This window comes from Vicugna pacos, chromosome 18 (assembly GCF_048564905.1).
Source record: "Vicugna pacos chromosome 18, VicPac4, whole genome shotgun sequence".
In the NCBI taxonomy this organism is placed as follows: Eukaryota; Metazoa; Chordata; class Mammalia; order Artiodactyla; family Camelidae; genus Vicugna; species Vicugna pacos.
In genome coordinates, this window is record NC_133004.1 from 19904321 (window position 1) to 19919210 (window position 14890).

The following is a 14890-nucleotide window of genomic DNA, read 5'->3' on the forward strand; positions in this document are numbered from 1 at the left end:
TGTGTGTGTGACTCCCCTCTCCCACGAGGACACCAGCCTGATCACATCCTAACTGGACTGCAGCTGCAAAGGCCTTCCTTCCACATGAGGCCCCCTACACTGGTTGCAGGGTTAGACATGGAGAGATCTTCCAGGGGGCCACTGTGCACCCCACAACAGGTGGTAACTTGTGAGGCGCACGTTCACTTGGCCATCATCCTGCTCCGCCTGCACGACTGCACTTTACATATATCCCATCACCGTCGTCGGTATGACAGGTGGATGATGACAGAAACAGCTGTCTTCTCTCTTAAAAACAACTGGCGATGCCCCCAAGCTGCTGAGGCTGATGAGAAAGACACGGCGGGCCCCGGCTCCAAGCCTGGGCAGCAGTGCCTGGTCTGCTGGCCCAGAAAGGATCCCGGTTCTAGAGAGAACTCAAACCAGGAGGTGGCCCAGAGCTGGCTGCAGCCTCTGCTCCCCAGACAGGCGCGTGTCGTCAGGAAGGGTGTGCTGGCCGCCAGCCTGACCACAGCACACGGAATGCCCTTCCGGGGACACCTCCAGAGGCAGAACTGAAAGTCGGATTGTGAAAGAGGATGGAAAAACCCTTCTGCAATCCGACCTGACGGAAGGAGGCCACAGAAAAAAGCAGTCTGGCCATTTTTATTTCATTCTTCACTGATCGACTGCACCCGGCAATCATTCCCACCACACCAAGTCTGCCTCCCTAAAGCAGTTCCTTTGACACCTGGACTGTCTCCAAAGGACCAGGCTGGGACCGTGCACACGGCCTGGGGAGAGGCAGGCAGGACAGTCCAGATGGTGAGGACTCAGCTCGCTCAGGTAACGACAGGTCTACAGCAGGGAGGATGCCAGGCGGGCACTCAGTCTGCAGCCCAGAGAGCTCCGCTTTGGACCCGGCAGTGTGCGATGTGCAGGGGAGGGGCAAAGCCCTGGCCACCCCAGGCTGCCTCGGGCGGACCCTCTCCCTCCTCCAGTGCCTTCATGTTTTTTAATTTGTCTCTTTTCTGAACTTTACAGGCATCTCTTAGGAAATATCTTTTCTGATGAAAAAAGCCATTTACTGTTTAAGTTCAGCAATTTATTGGGTGCTGTGTGTTTCTCTTTTCTTAAACGCAAGTCAAATACTGGTAGTTCCTTAACCTATTGATACGCACAACAGCCTAGAGGTTACCTCCGTGCTTTGGAAAGAACGGAAAGGTTTCCTACTGAGCCTTTCCATTGATCCAACGTGCTTAAAAGGTCAGACATTTGGGCTGAGAATAGACTGGGGGCAGGGAGACTCTATGAGGCAGGACAAGGCACTGATGGACATGCTCACACGCATCTACACTCATGACACAAGGGTGGAGCGCTACACACAGGCATTGGGCCAACATCAATGCCTGGTTTGGGCAATGTACCATCGTGAAGGAAGAAGGAACCACCCCGCGAAACTGGTGGGGAAGGCAGACAGGCCCTCTCTGGGGGGTCGTTTCAACTTCCTGTAAGTCCAGAATTATTTAACCATCCAAAGAGTTTATATGCAAATAGGACTACAGCAAACTGAAGAACTTCTGTACATCAAAGGAAACAATGAACAGAATGGAAAAGAACTACATACTATAGAACAGGAGAAAATATTACGTATCAAGGATCTGAAAAGAGGTTAACATCTAGAATCTGTAAAGGACTCCTACAATCCAACAACAAAAAATCAGACAATTAAAAAACGGACAAAGGACTTGAATGAACATTTCTCCAAAGAATATACACAAACGGCCAAACAACACACAGAAACGTGTTAACCGTCACTCAACAACAGGGACACGCGGATCAAAACCACAACCAGATACCACCTCATACCTGTGAGGAATGGTAAGGACCCAAAAACAGAATAACAAGTGTGGGCAAGGATGTGCAGGAACCGGAACCTTGTGCCTGGCTGCTGGAATGTAAAGGGGCATAGCCACTGCGGAAAAGTCTGGCGGTTCCTCAAAAACTAAACACAGAACTACCTTGTGATCCAGCAATTCCACCTCTGGGTTATTTACCCAAATGAACTGCAAGCAGGGTCTCAAAGAGTGACTTGTACACCCATGAGCACAGCCACATTATTCACGACAGCCAGTGGGTGGAAGCAACTCAACCGCCCAACCACAGATGAATGTATAAACTTGATGTGGTCCATCCATACAATGGAGTATTATTGTGCCTTAAAAAGGAAGGAAATCCTGTCACATGCCACACATGGAAGAACCCGGAGGACGTTATACTAAGAGAAAGAAGCCAGTCACAAAAAGACAAATATTGTATGACTCTACTTCTGTGAGATGTCAAATTCATAGAGACAGAAAAAAGAACGGCCTCTGCCAGGAGCTGGGAGGTGGGGTGGAGAGTTAGTGTTTAATGGGGATAAAGTGTCAGTTAGGGAAGATGAAAAAGGTCTGTAGATGGATGTGGTGATGGTCACACAACCATGTGACTGTGCTTAGTGCCACTGAGCTATACACTTAGACATGGTTAAGATGGTAAAGTGTGCTAAGTACTCTTACAACTAAGTTTTACAACAATTTTAAAGGCTATCTGCCCTCTCTGCTGCTCTGCATTCTAACATCCCCAGGCCATACATCTGGCACTGAGGACACAGGGCTTCCACAGCCAGGGGCTAACGATGAGAAAACCAAGCTGCCCACGTAAGTGTAAACAGTGACAAAGACTGAGAGGACGATGACAGAGCCCCAGGGAGAGGCCTGGGCCCCGTGGGGGTTGGGAAGATAAGTGGTAACAGCCCCCCTGCTGCCACCTGTATCCTGAGCACTGCAACCTCAGCCCGGGACGCCTCCCATGACCCTCTGACTAGGTCTGAGCCCACCCTGGCCCTCAGCTCGCTGCACAGTCTGGCTGTGCCTGCAGCCTCTCCTGCCTCCCCAGACTCTGAGCCACCAACATTGGCCCTGGACAGGGCTACTAAAGGCCTGAGGGAGACGGATTCAGAGAGCCCTAGGGGGAGGGAGCTGAGGTGGCCAGCCTGGACTCTATGAAGTGGGCCTGAGGGTAGATGGAGAGGAGGGAGGACAGTACAAGGACACTGAGGCAGAGGGACTTCCTGGAGAGGCTGCCCCTGGTGCTGGGAGCCACCTGGGGGAAAGACAGGGCGCTCCCTTACATTGAGCAGAGCTCAGGAGGCCAGTGAGGATGGCGGGCGACAGGCCCCTGCAGCTTCCCTGCACCACCACTGCTGCCCCGGCCGCACTCTCAGACTATGGTCTGTGGCTCTGGGTCACCAGGGCAGGACACCACAGCTCCTAGAGTAGCAAGACCCCAGGACTGATTGTAAACACTAACCTGGGGGGTCCCACCCCTCTGGGTGTCTCAAACAGAGCTTCCCGAAGCTGAGGTCCCAGAAATGACCTGTGTTCCAAATACTACAAACACCCACCCCCACCACTGGAGCACCTGTTTCCGGCTCAGATTTCCCTCTGTCAGTTCTCAAAATGCTCCACTTCCCACACACATGACCGTGATTTGTGGGCTGACCTCACCCTCTCCCTGTCCCAGGGCCGGATGCACAGCAATTCTCTGGATGACCGGCCCACACTCCACACTCAGGCATGATACGCTGAGGGCCAGAGACAGGGAACGGCAACCCACAGATGGCTCTGAATGGCCTAGCTCCGGATGGATGGAGGCTGAGCTCAGGCCGGCCCCCATGTCCAGCCTGACCAGGGCAGGCCCTGTCACAGAGTCGCGTGTCAGGGCAGCCGGGCCACCACACTCAGCCCAGAGCAAATACCTCACGAGGCTGACCCTCACCCTCTGGACACCCCGCAACCAATCCCAAGGGGCTGGGAGGTGGCAGGACAAGCTCTGTGTCCAGCTCACCAAAACATTGCCACAGGGTGGTTGTTGGCCTCGGGTGTCATTTTGGTGCAAACGACCCTGGACTGAGAGTAGCTTACAAGGCGCAGTTTGCAGAACACTAGGGCCCCAGCACGCAGCTCCAGGGCAGACCCTCCCCCAAGAAAGCCAGGCTCAGTTGGCTGCAGTGCAGTCACACCGTCAATAGCACCCCCAAAGACAAACACTTCCCTGCTGCTGTTTTTAACACCACTGAGAGTATTTTTCATTTTTTTTTTGAGGGGGGAGGTAATTAGGTTTATTTATTTACTTAATGGAGGTGCTGGGGATTGAACCCAGGACCTCGTGCATGCTAAGCATGTGCTCTACCAATTGAGCTAAACCCTCTCCCCTAACACCACTGAGAGTGACTAACGTTTACTACCTCGTGACAGGCGCTGTGCTGGTTGTGTATGAGCGTTTTTCCAGAGGAGGAACCTGAGACACAGGAGGCTGAGGAACTTGCCTCTGCTAGCCCAGAGCGAAGCTCCGAGCGCCCGAGCCCCTCATCTCCCCTTTCCAACCAGTTTGCACAAGGAGGTCTAAGGATCCTTAAAGGCTGGATTCTCCAGCTTCCTGCAGGATTCTCCACAAGATCAAGTCAAATTCAAAGCCAGCAAACCCGGCTCTCTCCCCCGCCTCCACTCCCCACTGCCACTCACTTCCCCAATACACATCCGCTTTATCTTTTCCCATCTATATACCTGCCTGAGGAGCTTGCACTTTTCCAGACTGGACCCAAATGGGACCTCCCCTGCCCTTAGGGCCCCCACACCGCCCTCAGGAACACAGGGCCTGTTTTTCCACAAGCCTGGAGCTAGCAGGAAGGAAGATGCATCACGCACTTCTGTGTTCCCAGCAAACTGCATGCAGCCGGGCACATGATAGATGCACAGTAAGTTACTTTTTAAATTGTTCGACTAGCTAATCAGTTGTTACTAAATACAAATGAGCACACAAAAAGGCTTGCAAAGATCTTTTTAAGGGAATGAGTTTTAAGGAACGAGATCAACAGGCTCTTTCAAAAAAAGCCAACTCCTCTATCTATTTGCAAAGAGAAGTGGGAAACCCCAAGCACACTCAGTTCTGAAATCAACACAAATTCAACCTCAAAGTTTACCATCTTTTTATCTGTCAATCCTTAAGGTCAGGCTCATACTTCTATTTTGTAAACTTCAGATTACTTTCCGTTAAAGACGAAAAAAGAAACGTTTCGAGAAGAAAATAACAAACCATCCATATCCCCACCCCTGCAAATCAGCAGCCCCTTCAAGTCACTTGTCATGCAGACACAGAAAGCACCTCAGCACCTCAGCAGAAGATTCCACTCAAAGAGCAGACTTTGACTTTCAGTGTCTGCTGTATTTCCCAGGGACTGGAGAAATCTAAATATAAGTTCTAGAGACAGAGCCAGATGTTTGGGTCTTTCTTCATGTTTAAACACTACACAAGTGTTTAAAGGACAGATCTGGAATAGGAAAAGGAAAATGAAATAATCACAAAACAGAGTAGGATCAAGCCACCAACAAAAGAAATTCATTAACTCAAGACTAACACAACACATGAAAATTCACTTAAGATAACAAACTGCAGAACTGAGATGCACAGCACACTTCAACCACTCTGACCTGCCTTCCTGTGTCTGGTTGCACACTTCAATTTAAAGGAACTACTAAGGGAAACTGAAAGCACATACTGGTCGTTACTAAGATCGCCCAAAGGCTTGTACCACTCCCTGTGAAGCAGTCCCTCAGTTTTTCTCACTGCAAAAGCAGACTCTGCGACCTAAATTCTTTAAAATCCCCTGGGGGTTCAAAAAACGACCAACAAAAATAGTTGCTCACGTATTTATCACAGTCTTGGGAAAAACAAAAAAAGAAAAAAGTCACCGGAGCAAAAGACCACCTGCCTTCCCTTTAAATCCACTCTGGAATAAAACCGTGAGGAAATAAATCAGCTTCGTGCCGTGGAGGACACGACAGCAGCTTGTGAGTGGGCACTCCCAGGCTCATAAACGCCAAGGGTAATGGGCCGGCTCCTAGACCCCGCTGGTCACTGGGCCGACCTTCTCCCAAGGCTCCAGAACCTCGGGGCATAGGTCCGAGCCCGCCCTGCCGTTTGCCAAGCGGGGCCCTGGGCGGGCTCCTGCCTCTGCCAAGGGCTCTGCCTGAGCACGGATTCGCCGCATCCCCGCAAGGCCGGCTACTGGCACGGGTGACCGCGGGGCAGACCCAACCCGGCCCGCCTCTCCCGGACTCACTGCGCGGGCGGCCGCGGGCCCGGCCCCGTTCAGCAGCGGCGTGGCCTCCCCGGCAGACGCCCCGGGCCGCGCCGCCCTCCGCAGCAGCGGCGCCGCCTCGTCATCGTCCAGGTCGCGGCCAGACCACGACACCTTCTTGGAGACGTTGGCCATGTCCCGCCGCTGAGGACCGGCCGGGAAGCGCAGAGGCCGTGTTTGTTCTCGTGACCCGCGCCGCAGCCATGTGACCCGGGCGGTGGTCACGTGACACGACGGCGCCCAGTGACCCCGACGGCGGCCGCGGAGAGCGCGGGCCCTTCTGGGAGTTGTAGTCCACCCCCGGCGCCTGCAGATCCAGGCAGTGGGGCGGGCTCCATCCAGCAACAGGCACCCGCCTGTTGGGACCGATCCCCACGTAGCAAAAGGTTGTGCTGAGAAGGACACAAAATGGCCTCTGTGGCCCTCCTGCAGAAAAAGCTTCACTGAGGAGAAAATTTGCAAGGAGAAAATTTCAGTTGAACCTTAATTGAGGGACACCTGCTAAACAGCTGGGCACCTCTTTCTGTAGTGTTGGTGTCGTGAAGGACAAGGCTGAGGGACCGCCCTGGTTGAAAGGAGATTTAAAAGATGGGAACTAAAGGCTGCTGTGGCCCTGGCATTTTGGGGACAATTGGCAAAGATTGGATATGCACAGTGCATTTGGTAGTAGTGTTATAGCATCACTCAGTCCCCCAAGCGTGATCTTCATCTGGGAGTCATATCAAAAAAAATCCTTTTCCTCAGGAGACACACACTGAGACACTCAGGGGAACAGGCCGTGATGTGGTAAGATGTTAGCACGTGATAGATGTAGGGTAAATATATACAATGTGCAATGTATTCCTCTTGTAGCTTTTTTCTTTCAATTAGAAACTTAAAAATAAAAAGATTTTAAAAGTTCTTTAGAGACTCCCAGGCTGAGAAGACAACCCCTTCTCCCACATAATTCATAATAAAACCAAAACTGAAACCAAGATAAGAGGAAGGAAGCCAAACAGGATTTTTAATTTTCCCCATGATCACTGTACAATGATGTTTCTGAAACTACTAAGAACAACATTCTTTCAGAATAAGTGTTTTCTCATCCGTGTGACCTAGCTTTGCCCTTTCGAGAAATGGTGAAAAGAGTATGATGGCCCTGTCTGTGGAGGAGGGCCTGGAGGCTGCGAAGTGAAGCTGGCTCGCTCAAGGCACTGAGGAGCAGCAAGGTTGGGCCTGGGCTGGTTTGACTGAGTGGACCAGTGGGGTTTGCAAGAAGCCATCCAGACAGGCAGAGAGCTGCGCAGAGCGATGGGGACATAAGAACAGTTCCAGGGATGGGGCGCCATGCTGGGGAGTTCCCTTTGGGTCATCTGGTCCTCCACACCCAGGAACACAGCAGACTCAGGTCAAAGGTGGGATTGATGGAATTAGAGGTAAGCCTGGTGCCTGCTTCAAAATGCACGTGGGTCTTTGTCACTCACCCAGCAGGGATGGCGGATCACATGAGATGTATGTTCAGACTCCTCTGCTCCAAAACCTGGATGGGCTTCCCTTGACAGTGTCCAGACTCCTCAGCCGGATAAGCCGGCCCTTCCCAAATCCCCAGCAACCTGAGCTCCCTCCAAGCTCCCCTTCAAAGCCCCTTCCCAGGTACCTCTGCCCTCCTGGAGGGCCCCCTCCCCATGAAACATCCGAATGTGGCAGCCACGGCGATGCCACCTCTGCCAAATTCCCGCAGACTTAGGATCTGCAGACACTTGGCAGGAATACTGCTGTGAAGGTGAAACAGCATGGGTCCCCCACGGCACCTAAAGGCAGGGGAAGGTGGGAAATATCACTCTGCATGGTTTTTTAATGCTGGGGACCCAGCTGTCCCTCCAGAAATACTTCCTAATCAAATTACCAGTCTTCCCCTCAAAAAGATGTCATCCTTCTCTCCTCAACAGCAGAGTGGGATGGAGCAAGGTCTCCAGAAAAGGCCAAAGGAGCCTGGAAAAGACTTTGAGAAGGCCAGCTCTCCATGAATATGGCTGAGTCCTGGGGAAGTGCCAAGAGACGCAGAATCCATGGTTCCAGGACTTTTCTGTGGCCACCCACAGGGTTTTCCAGTCCTAGGATGCGTCTCCTGACTGTGACTCATGGATGGGCAGACCGTGCTGGGGGAGGTGGCTGGCTGGGTCTTTGAGCAGAAGGCCTGGGATCTCTGGGGCTACAGACAGCTCTGCAGAAATGGAATGCTGCCAAGGGACCCCAGGGACTGATTTCAGGCACCTCCCCACAGAGCAGTGCCTACTGGCTGCCTCCTTGTGGGCAGAGCTGAAACCAGGACCCCTTGTGGAACTGGACTTCTCTAGTTTTTTCCTGCACTTTTAAAATGGGTTACAGTAGGTGAATTCTAAGAACTGGGCATGTTTCCAGACTCAGTGATTCTAAGCTTCCCCCACAGATGGAGGGGCATCCCCACTGCCCCCACCATACTCTCAACACTGCTCCTTTATCCTGTCTGCACCAACCTTCTGATTCTGTGATCATGCAGGGGTTAATTGACATCACACTGAAACTTAAACAAACTGAACCATGCCTGTTCTCATTGTCAATGCTTGTTTTGTTTGTTTTTTTGTTTGTTTGTTTTAACCTGCCATGATTTAAAATTCTATTTTTAAAAAAGCTATAAAAAGACAGACATTATCTATCAAGTGCTGGCAGGAATGTGGAGAAATGAGAAACACCACATAGGGTTGGTGGGGATTTAAAACAATGCAGCTGCTTTGGAAAACAGTTTGGTGGTTTCTTTGAAAGTTTAGAGGTGGTTTTATCATTACAACTCAGCAATTCTACTGCTAGGTATATGCTCAGGAGAAATGAAAACATATGCCTACACAAAGACTCACATGAGAATGTGCATAGCAGCTTCATTCACAAGAGCCCACCAACCGGAAACCACTCAAGTTTCGATCGACTGATGAATGGATACACAAAACGTGGTCCTTTACAACAGAATGCTGTTCAGCCACGCAAAAGAGCGAAGCACTGATGCACGCTACAACACTGATGGACCTGGAAAACGTGATGCTGTGTAAGAGAAGCCAGACACCACAGACCACAGATTTAATGAGGCCATTTATGTGAAATGTCCAGAACAGGCAAATCCACAGAGACTGAAAGCAGGTCAGTGGGTGCAGAGCTGGAGGAGGGGCTGGATGGGGACAGGAGTGACCCTTAACAGGCACGATTTCTTGGGGGAGGACAACAGAAATGTAAAACTGGACTGCGGTGACAGTTGCATATCGGCAAATATACTAAAAATCTTTGAATTGTACACTTACAAGGGGTGAATTTCATAGCATATAAATTACACCCTAATACAGTAGCTGTAAAATCATTGCTCACCTATCGTTAATGTACACGTCTGAATCGCTTGCTCCCTGTACGGGCCCCCTTCCCAGAGGCTCTGGCCACCTCACCAACCATCACAGAACTTTGATGAAACCCCAAGGGCTCCTGGAGAAGGGGGGCTGTAGCAATGGGGCCAGGAAGTGGATCCCCAGCCCTCCTCATGAGAGATGTTGGAACAAGGATCACCCAAAGGGAAACTTTCACAAGACGTGTGGAGAGAGGGCCACAACAGTTCAAATGCAAGGAAAACAGGAGTTCTCCAGAAACGGGCCTGCAGTTGCTCCAAACCTACACCCAGAGGAGAGGCCCCACTGCGATCCAGCAGTCCCAAGTGGCTGGGTCATTCTACAAAGAGGGGGAGACATAAGAATGCCACAGGGAGGGAAAGAACGCAGTCCTTGGGATCTCAGGGCTTGGCACTGCCTGTGGGCCCTCACCCACCCCCCAACACACACACTTGGGAAGCTCACATCCTACGTTACGGGGCAGATGTGCCCAGCCCAGGTCAGAGGCAGCAGAGGGGGACCCTCTTTGGAGCGTGCTGGAGTCGGGGGTGGCCGAACATGGCTGGAGACTCACTCCTCTCTCCAGCCCACAGCATGAGCACACTGCCGGGTAGTGAGGCCTCATGGACAGAGCTGTAAGCAGCTGCAGTTTACCCTCTGCACAAATCCGCCTACCGATATGGCACTGGTCAGCGTCAGGATGGCGCCCGTTGGGAGCTCCTTCCCAGTGGCAAGGTTTGAGACTTCCCCGGGAACCAGTACCCAGTCCCATATGGCCAGGCCTGCCATGCTCCCCACGAAGGCCTCAGAGCTGTCAAACCCACCCCCAATGCTGTCTTGCTCCTGACCTAGCACAAGGGACCCTCTGGGAGGAATCTCGTAGCCCTCCCTGAAGTGGGAGCCGGTGGCCACTAGCCTGCTGTCCACATGGAGCCAGTACCTGCCCAGGATGGATGTCCAGATGACGCACACATGGTGCCACCGGCCATCTAGCAGAAGCTGGAGGGGCAGCTCCCTGAAGGCCGGATCTCCAATCACAAAGTGAACAGAGCCGGGGACCAGGGAATTGCGGCCATACAGAACCAACTTGTTGTCATTTTCTTCAGTGGCATAGGACAGAAGGGTGCCCAGGTGGCCCGAGGCTGTGCGGATCCAGCTGCAGATGGACAGGGCCCGCAGGCTGGTGAGGAAGCCAGGGCAAAGGAAGACCACGTTGTTGGCGGAGGCATTTGGGAAGACGAGCACTGGGCCCACGTTGCAAACTAGAAATGGAGGGAGGAAAGAAAGCCTGTACCACAAGGTCACCCAGGAGCACCCAAGTCACAGGCACTGCTCTCCAGGCGGGTGAGCCGAACACCCCTGGTGGCTGACCACGATTGAGCACAAACGGTGAGGGCGGCGTCTCATTTATCCTGATGCCATCAGCCCCATTGTACGGATGGGAAGACTGGCAACCAGGTACTTTGCTGAGAGTGAGCCTGAGCTGCATTCCTCACCAACAGAGAGCCCTGGGTGATGGCTTGTGGCCGCTGTAACAAATTCCAACAAATGCAGTGGCTCAAAACAACACAAATTTAGCATCTCACAGTCTGGAGGTCAGAAGTCACATTTGGGATCTCCCTGGGCTAAAATCATGGTATGGGCAGGGCTGGTCCCTCTGGAGGCTCTCTGGGAAGCCTTTTGCTGCCCCTCTGCTCTCGTCCTAATCTCTCCATCCCTGAAACTGACCCATCTTATAAGGACCCCTGTGATGACATTGGTCGATGGGACCATCAAGGATCCACTCCCATTCCAAAATCCTTAATGCCATCTGCAAAGTTCTCTCGCCTGTGAGGTGACACATCCACAAAGTCCAGGACCAGGACGTGGACATCTTTGGGAGCATAACTCCTTTGACCAGACTTCCTGCCAGATCTACCTGATGGAAGAGTGGGTGGGGCAGGGGTGGGGCATCTGGTCTGAGGTTCTGATTGGCAGGCTGGGGGCTGAGCGAGAAAATCTGCATTTTCAGCCTGCCCACCTATTGGGTGCCAGGGCGGAGGGCTTCTGTGGCCAGCTCCCAGCTCCTCTCTTCACTTGAGTGGCTCTTGTCATAATCCAGGGCAATGGTCCTCAGCTGGAGATGACCATGCCCCCAGGGGACATCTAGCAACATCTGTAGACAGTTTTGCTTGTCAGAATTTTGGGGCCCCCAAACCTATAGCCCCCACTTTCCTGGGAGCCCTGGTGGGTCCCTCCAGGTCATCCAGTCAGCCCGGTCTTATTGGTGAGGCCCCTAGAACCATGGAGATGGAGGGAAACCTGCTTCAGTTTAATGGGACTCTGAGGGCTGCAAAGTCAGACAGAGGAGGCAGCCCTGTCCAAACTGAGAGTTAAAGATGAGCTGGCGTCCGGTGGGGAGGCTGGGAATGCTGCTAAACACCCTCCAGTACCCTGGACACCCCACAATTAGGGACTACCCAACCCCAAATGCCAGTGGAGTCACTGTCAGGAAACACTAAACTAGGAGATCGGATATGGAAAAGCAGAACTGGGGGGCCTCCATGGGTGGGCACAGACCCCACGGGGTACTGGCTGAGGCTGGGGCCCTGCAGAGGTTTCCTGCTGTCGATGGCTGAGGACTTCCTGGGATCCGGCCAAGACTACTGAGGGTGATCGCCAACTCTGAGTGGACATTTACTGCCTGCAGGTGTGCGCCCTGGGTAGCCTGACTTGCAGACAAGCTGTCACCTGGATGGTTCTTTTCCTCTAGGGTGGGGCTTGGGGGGTGGAGAGCAGTGTCGTCTCCCCAAAGCCCTGGGAAGAAGGCCTTTTGAAGGGGACTGGAGGCCCCAGGAGGCACCGGAGGGAAAAATGGAGATTAATGGGGAAGGGCAGGCATGCTGCTTACTCTCTCCTGGGCTCTCGGGGGTCCGTGCCGGCTGGCTGCCTGGACCTGGGAGCTTGTGCGTCCCCTGGAGAGGGCGAGTAAAGTCCAGAGGTGGCTCCCTGGGCTCAGGTGGAGCCCCGAGTGCCTGCCTGCCCCGCTGCAGCTGTGGGGAGCTCGGGCTTGATGATCTAGGCTGGGCTGGGGTCACCCCCAGGGTGGTGGTGCCAGGACTGGCCACCTGTAGTTGCCCCTCGAGAGTGGCCAGCCGGGCACCCTGGCTCTGGACGAGGGGCATCAGGTGAGCCAGCGCATCCTGCAGGGCCCGCACATCCAGGGCCAGGCTGGAGAGGGCGTCCCTCTGCGCCTCCTGCTCCTTCCTCTCCCGGACACACTGCCGGCTCCTCTTGCTCAGGGCGGTGTCTAAGGCCAGCAGCCTGGAGTCCACCTTCCGGCTTCTGCGCTGTGTCTTCCGCATCCAGGTCTTGAGGTGGCCCAGGTCCTCCTGCATGGTGGCCTGCACTGGTTGAGTGCCAGGGCCACAGCCTGGCTCCTGTGGGCCAGACTCTGGAACCGGGCCTCGAAATCGAAGGACAGGTTGTAGTTGCTGGCAATGCCCTGCAAGTGCGTTAGTGCCGCCTCTTGGAACCTCTGAAACTGCAGAGAGAACACGAGCTGTCACGGGGGATTCTATCCTCACAGCAATGCAGTGAGGTGTGGGCTGATCTCTGCCACCAGCCCTGGCTCTAGCCCCAGCTCTGCGCTGCAGGGAGTGAGGGCTCCACGGCCCAGCTCCCATCCCACCCTGTGCCCCACGCTCTTCACCCTGTGACCCTCAGGATCCTACCCGCCAGCAGACCCATAGCTGGATGGGCTTTGTGTTTGTAGGGTCAAAGTAGGGAGAGCTTGGTACAGCCCTGATGCAGGTGGGGTACCCAGGAACCTGCCATGAACGCACACAGGAGTCTCTGCTCTGTAGGGGACTTAAGACCTCGTGCCCCAAGCCCAGTGGACTGCCCTCCACTACCCAGAGTCCCGCCCAACCCTCACACTCAGCTGGCTTGTATTCAGAATGGAGCCCACCAAACCTATTGCAGGTTTCCAACCATCGGTGAAGATAGTCAGCTGATAAAAAGAACTGGAAACTCCATTCTGAGCCCACAGAGCACAGAAGCTGACTACTGTTTCGGTACCATCTGTCCTTTGTCTGCTATCAATTAAAAAAACCCAACTGTCCCAAATGGTGGGTATACTTACTTGTTCCTCTAGTCTACGGAGCCTCTCGAAAAATGGTTTCCTTTGCCTCACAGGGCCAGCTTCCTGCAACAAAGCCCCAGGAAGATACATAAGCACAAAAAGGAGGAAGAAAAACAAGGGTTTCCTCCCTGGGCAGCCCATTCTGAGCAGGATGAGAAGCGGGAGGCACCCTGCCTGCTTCAAGCTGCTGCCTCTCCCCACGCTCCTCCCAGCTCTCCTGGGGAGTGGTTTTCCTTTTTCTGCTCCAGCTGGGAGTCAGGTACTTTCTGCTACCTTAACGAAAGGCATTTGCTCTGGAGAGTTGGAGGTTCCCAAGGACACGAGCTTAAAACAGATGCAAACAGTTTCTTTGGAAAATAACTCTACTGGGTGCAAGCCTGGGTCCAGCTGGCAGACAGAGGCGATTGTTTTAGCAGGAGCGCATGGACTTATGTTCCCACATGACAGGGATCCCACTGGGACCTAGGGAGATGTTAGAGCCAAGTCTGCGGTGGGGTCCAGCATCCTGGCCGTGCACAGCACATCCTGTGAGAGTTGTCTCTTGCCCTTGCATCAGGCAAAGCAAATGGAATTGGGAGCCACTCTAATTTCCTTTTGGGACCAGGTTGTGTAGTGGGCTGAATGGTGGCCCCCCAAAAGGTAGATCTTAGTCCTAAGTCTGGTAACTGTGAACATGAACTTATCTGGAAAAAGGGTCTTCATGACTGTAATTAGGGATCTTGAGTTGAGACATCCTGGATTTGGGTGGGCCCTGAATCCAAGGACAAGTGTCCTGATGAGACAGAAGAGAAGACACACATAGGGAGGGGAGAAGGCTGTGTGAAGATGGAGGCAGAGGTTGGGGTGATGCCGCCACAGGACTACCAGGAGCTGGACGAGGTAGGAAGCATCATCTCCAAGAGCCTTTGATGGGAGCATGGTCCTGCTGACACCTTGATCTCAGACTTCTCGTCTCCAGGGATATGAGAGAAAACACTGCTGTTGCTTTAAGCTCTCCTGTTTGTGGTCACTGTTTACAGCAGCCCCAGGAAACTAACAGACTGTCTGCCTGGGTAAATAGGGGGCAGGGGGGACCTCATCCTAGAGCCAGGTCCACGGACAGTTGTGACGCAATGAGGGGAGCAGGTTAAAACCGCTGTCAGGGCCAAGACTTGACTTCAAACATGGTGGCTGTGCACAGATGCTGGTCTCCTCTCCCCAAGCGTCACTTGGATGGCAGCAAGG

General features: G+C 53.3%; 2 protein-coding genes across 3 annotated transcripts in view; both read right to left on the reverse strand.

The window, feature by feature from the left end:
* CLCN7 (chloride voltage-gated channel 7) overlaps positions 1-6364 on the reverse strand; it is a 23527-nt gene extending 17163 nt beyond the window's left edge. For both annotated transcript variants that reach the window (XM_072942372.1, XM_072942371.1), the window contains exon 1: positions 6143-6364. In XM_072942372.1, the coding sequence (XP_072798473.1) occupies positions 6143-6295 (153 nt within the window). In that variant the 5' untranslated portion in view covers positions 6296-6364. The remainder of the gene's footprint in view (positions 1-6142) is intronic.
* A 3500-nt stretch (positions 6365-9864) lies between these two features.
* PTX4 (pentraxin 4) lies at positions 9865-13807 on the reverse strand. Its single transcript, XM_006204253.3, is given in 4 exon segments — positions 9865-10805; positions 12434-12931; positions 12934-13066; positions 13667-13807. Coding segments are annotated over 4 exon segments (1413 nt in total). The 3' UTR covers positions 9865-10164.
* Positions 13808-14890: the final 1083 nt, after the last annotated feature.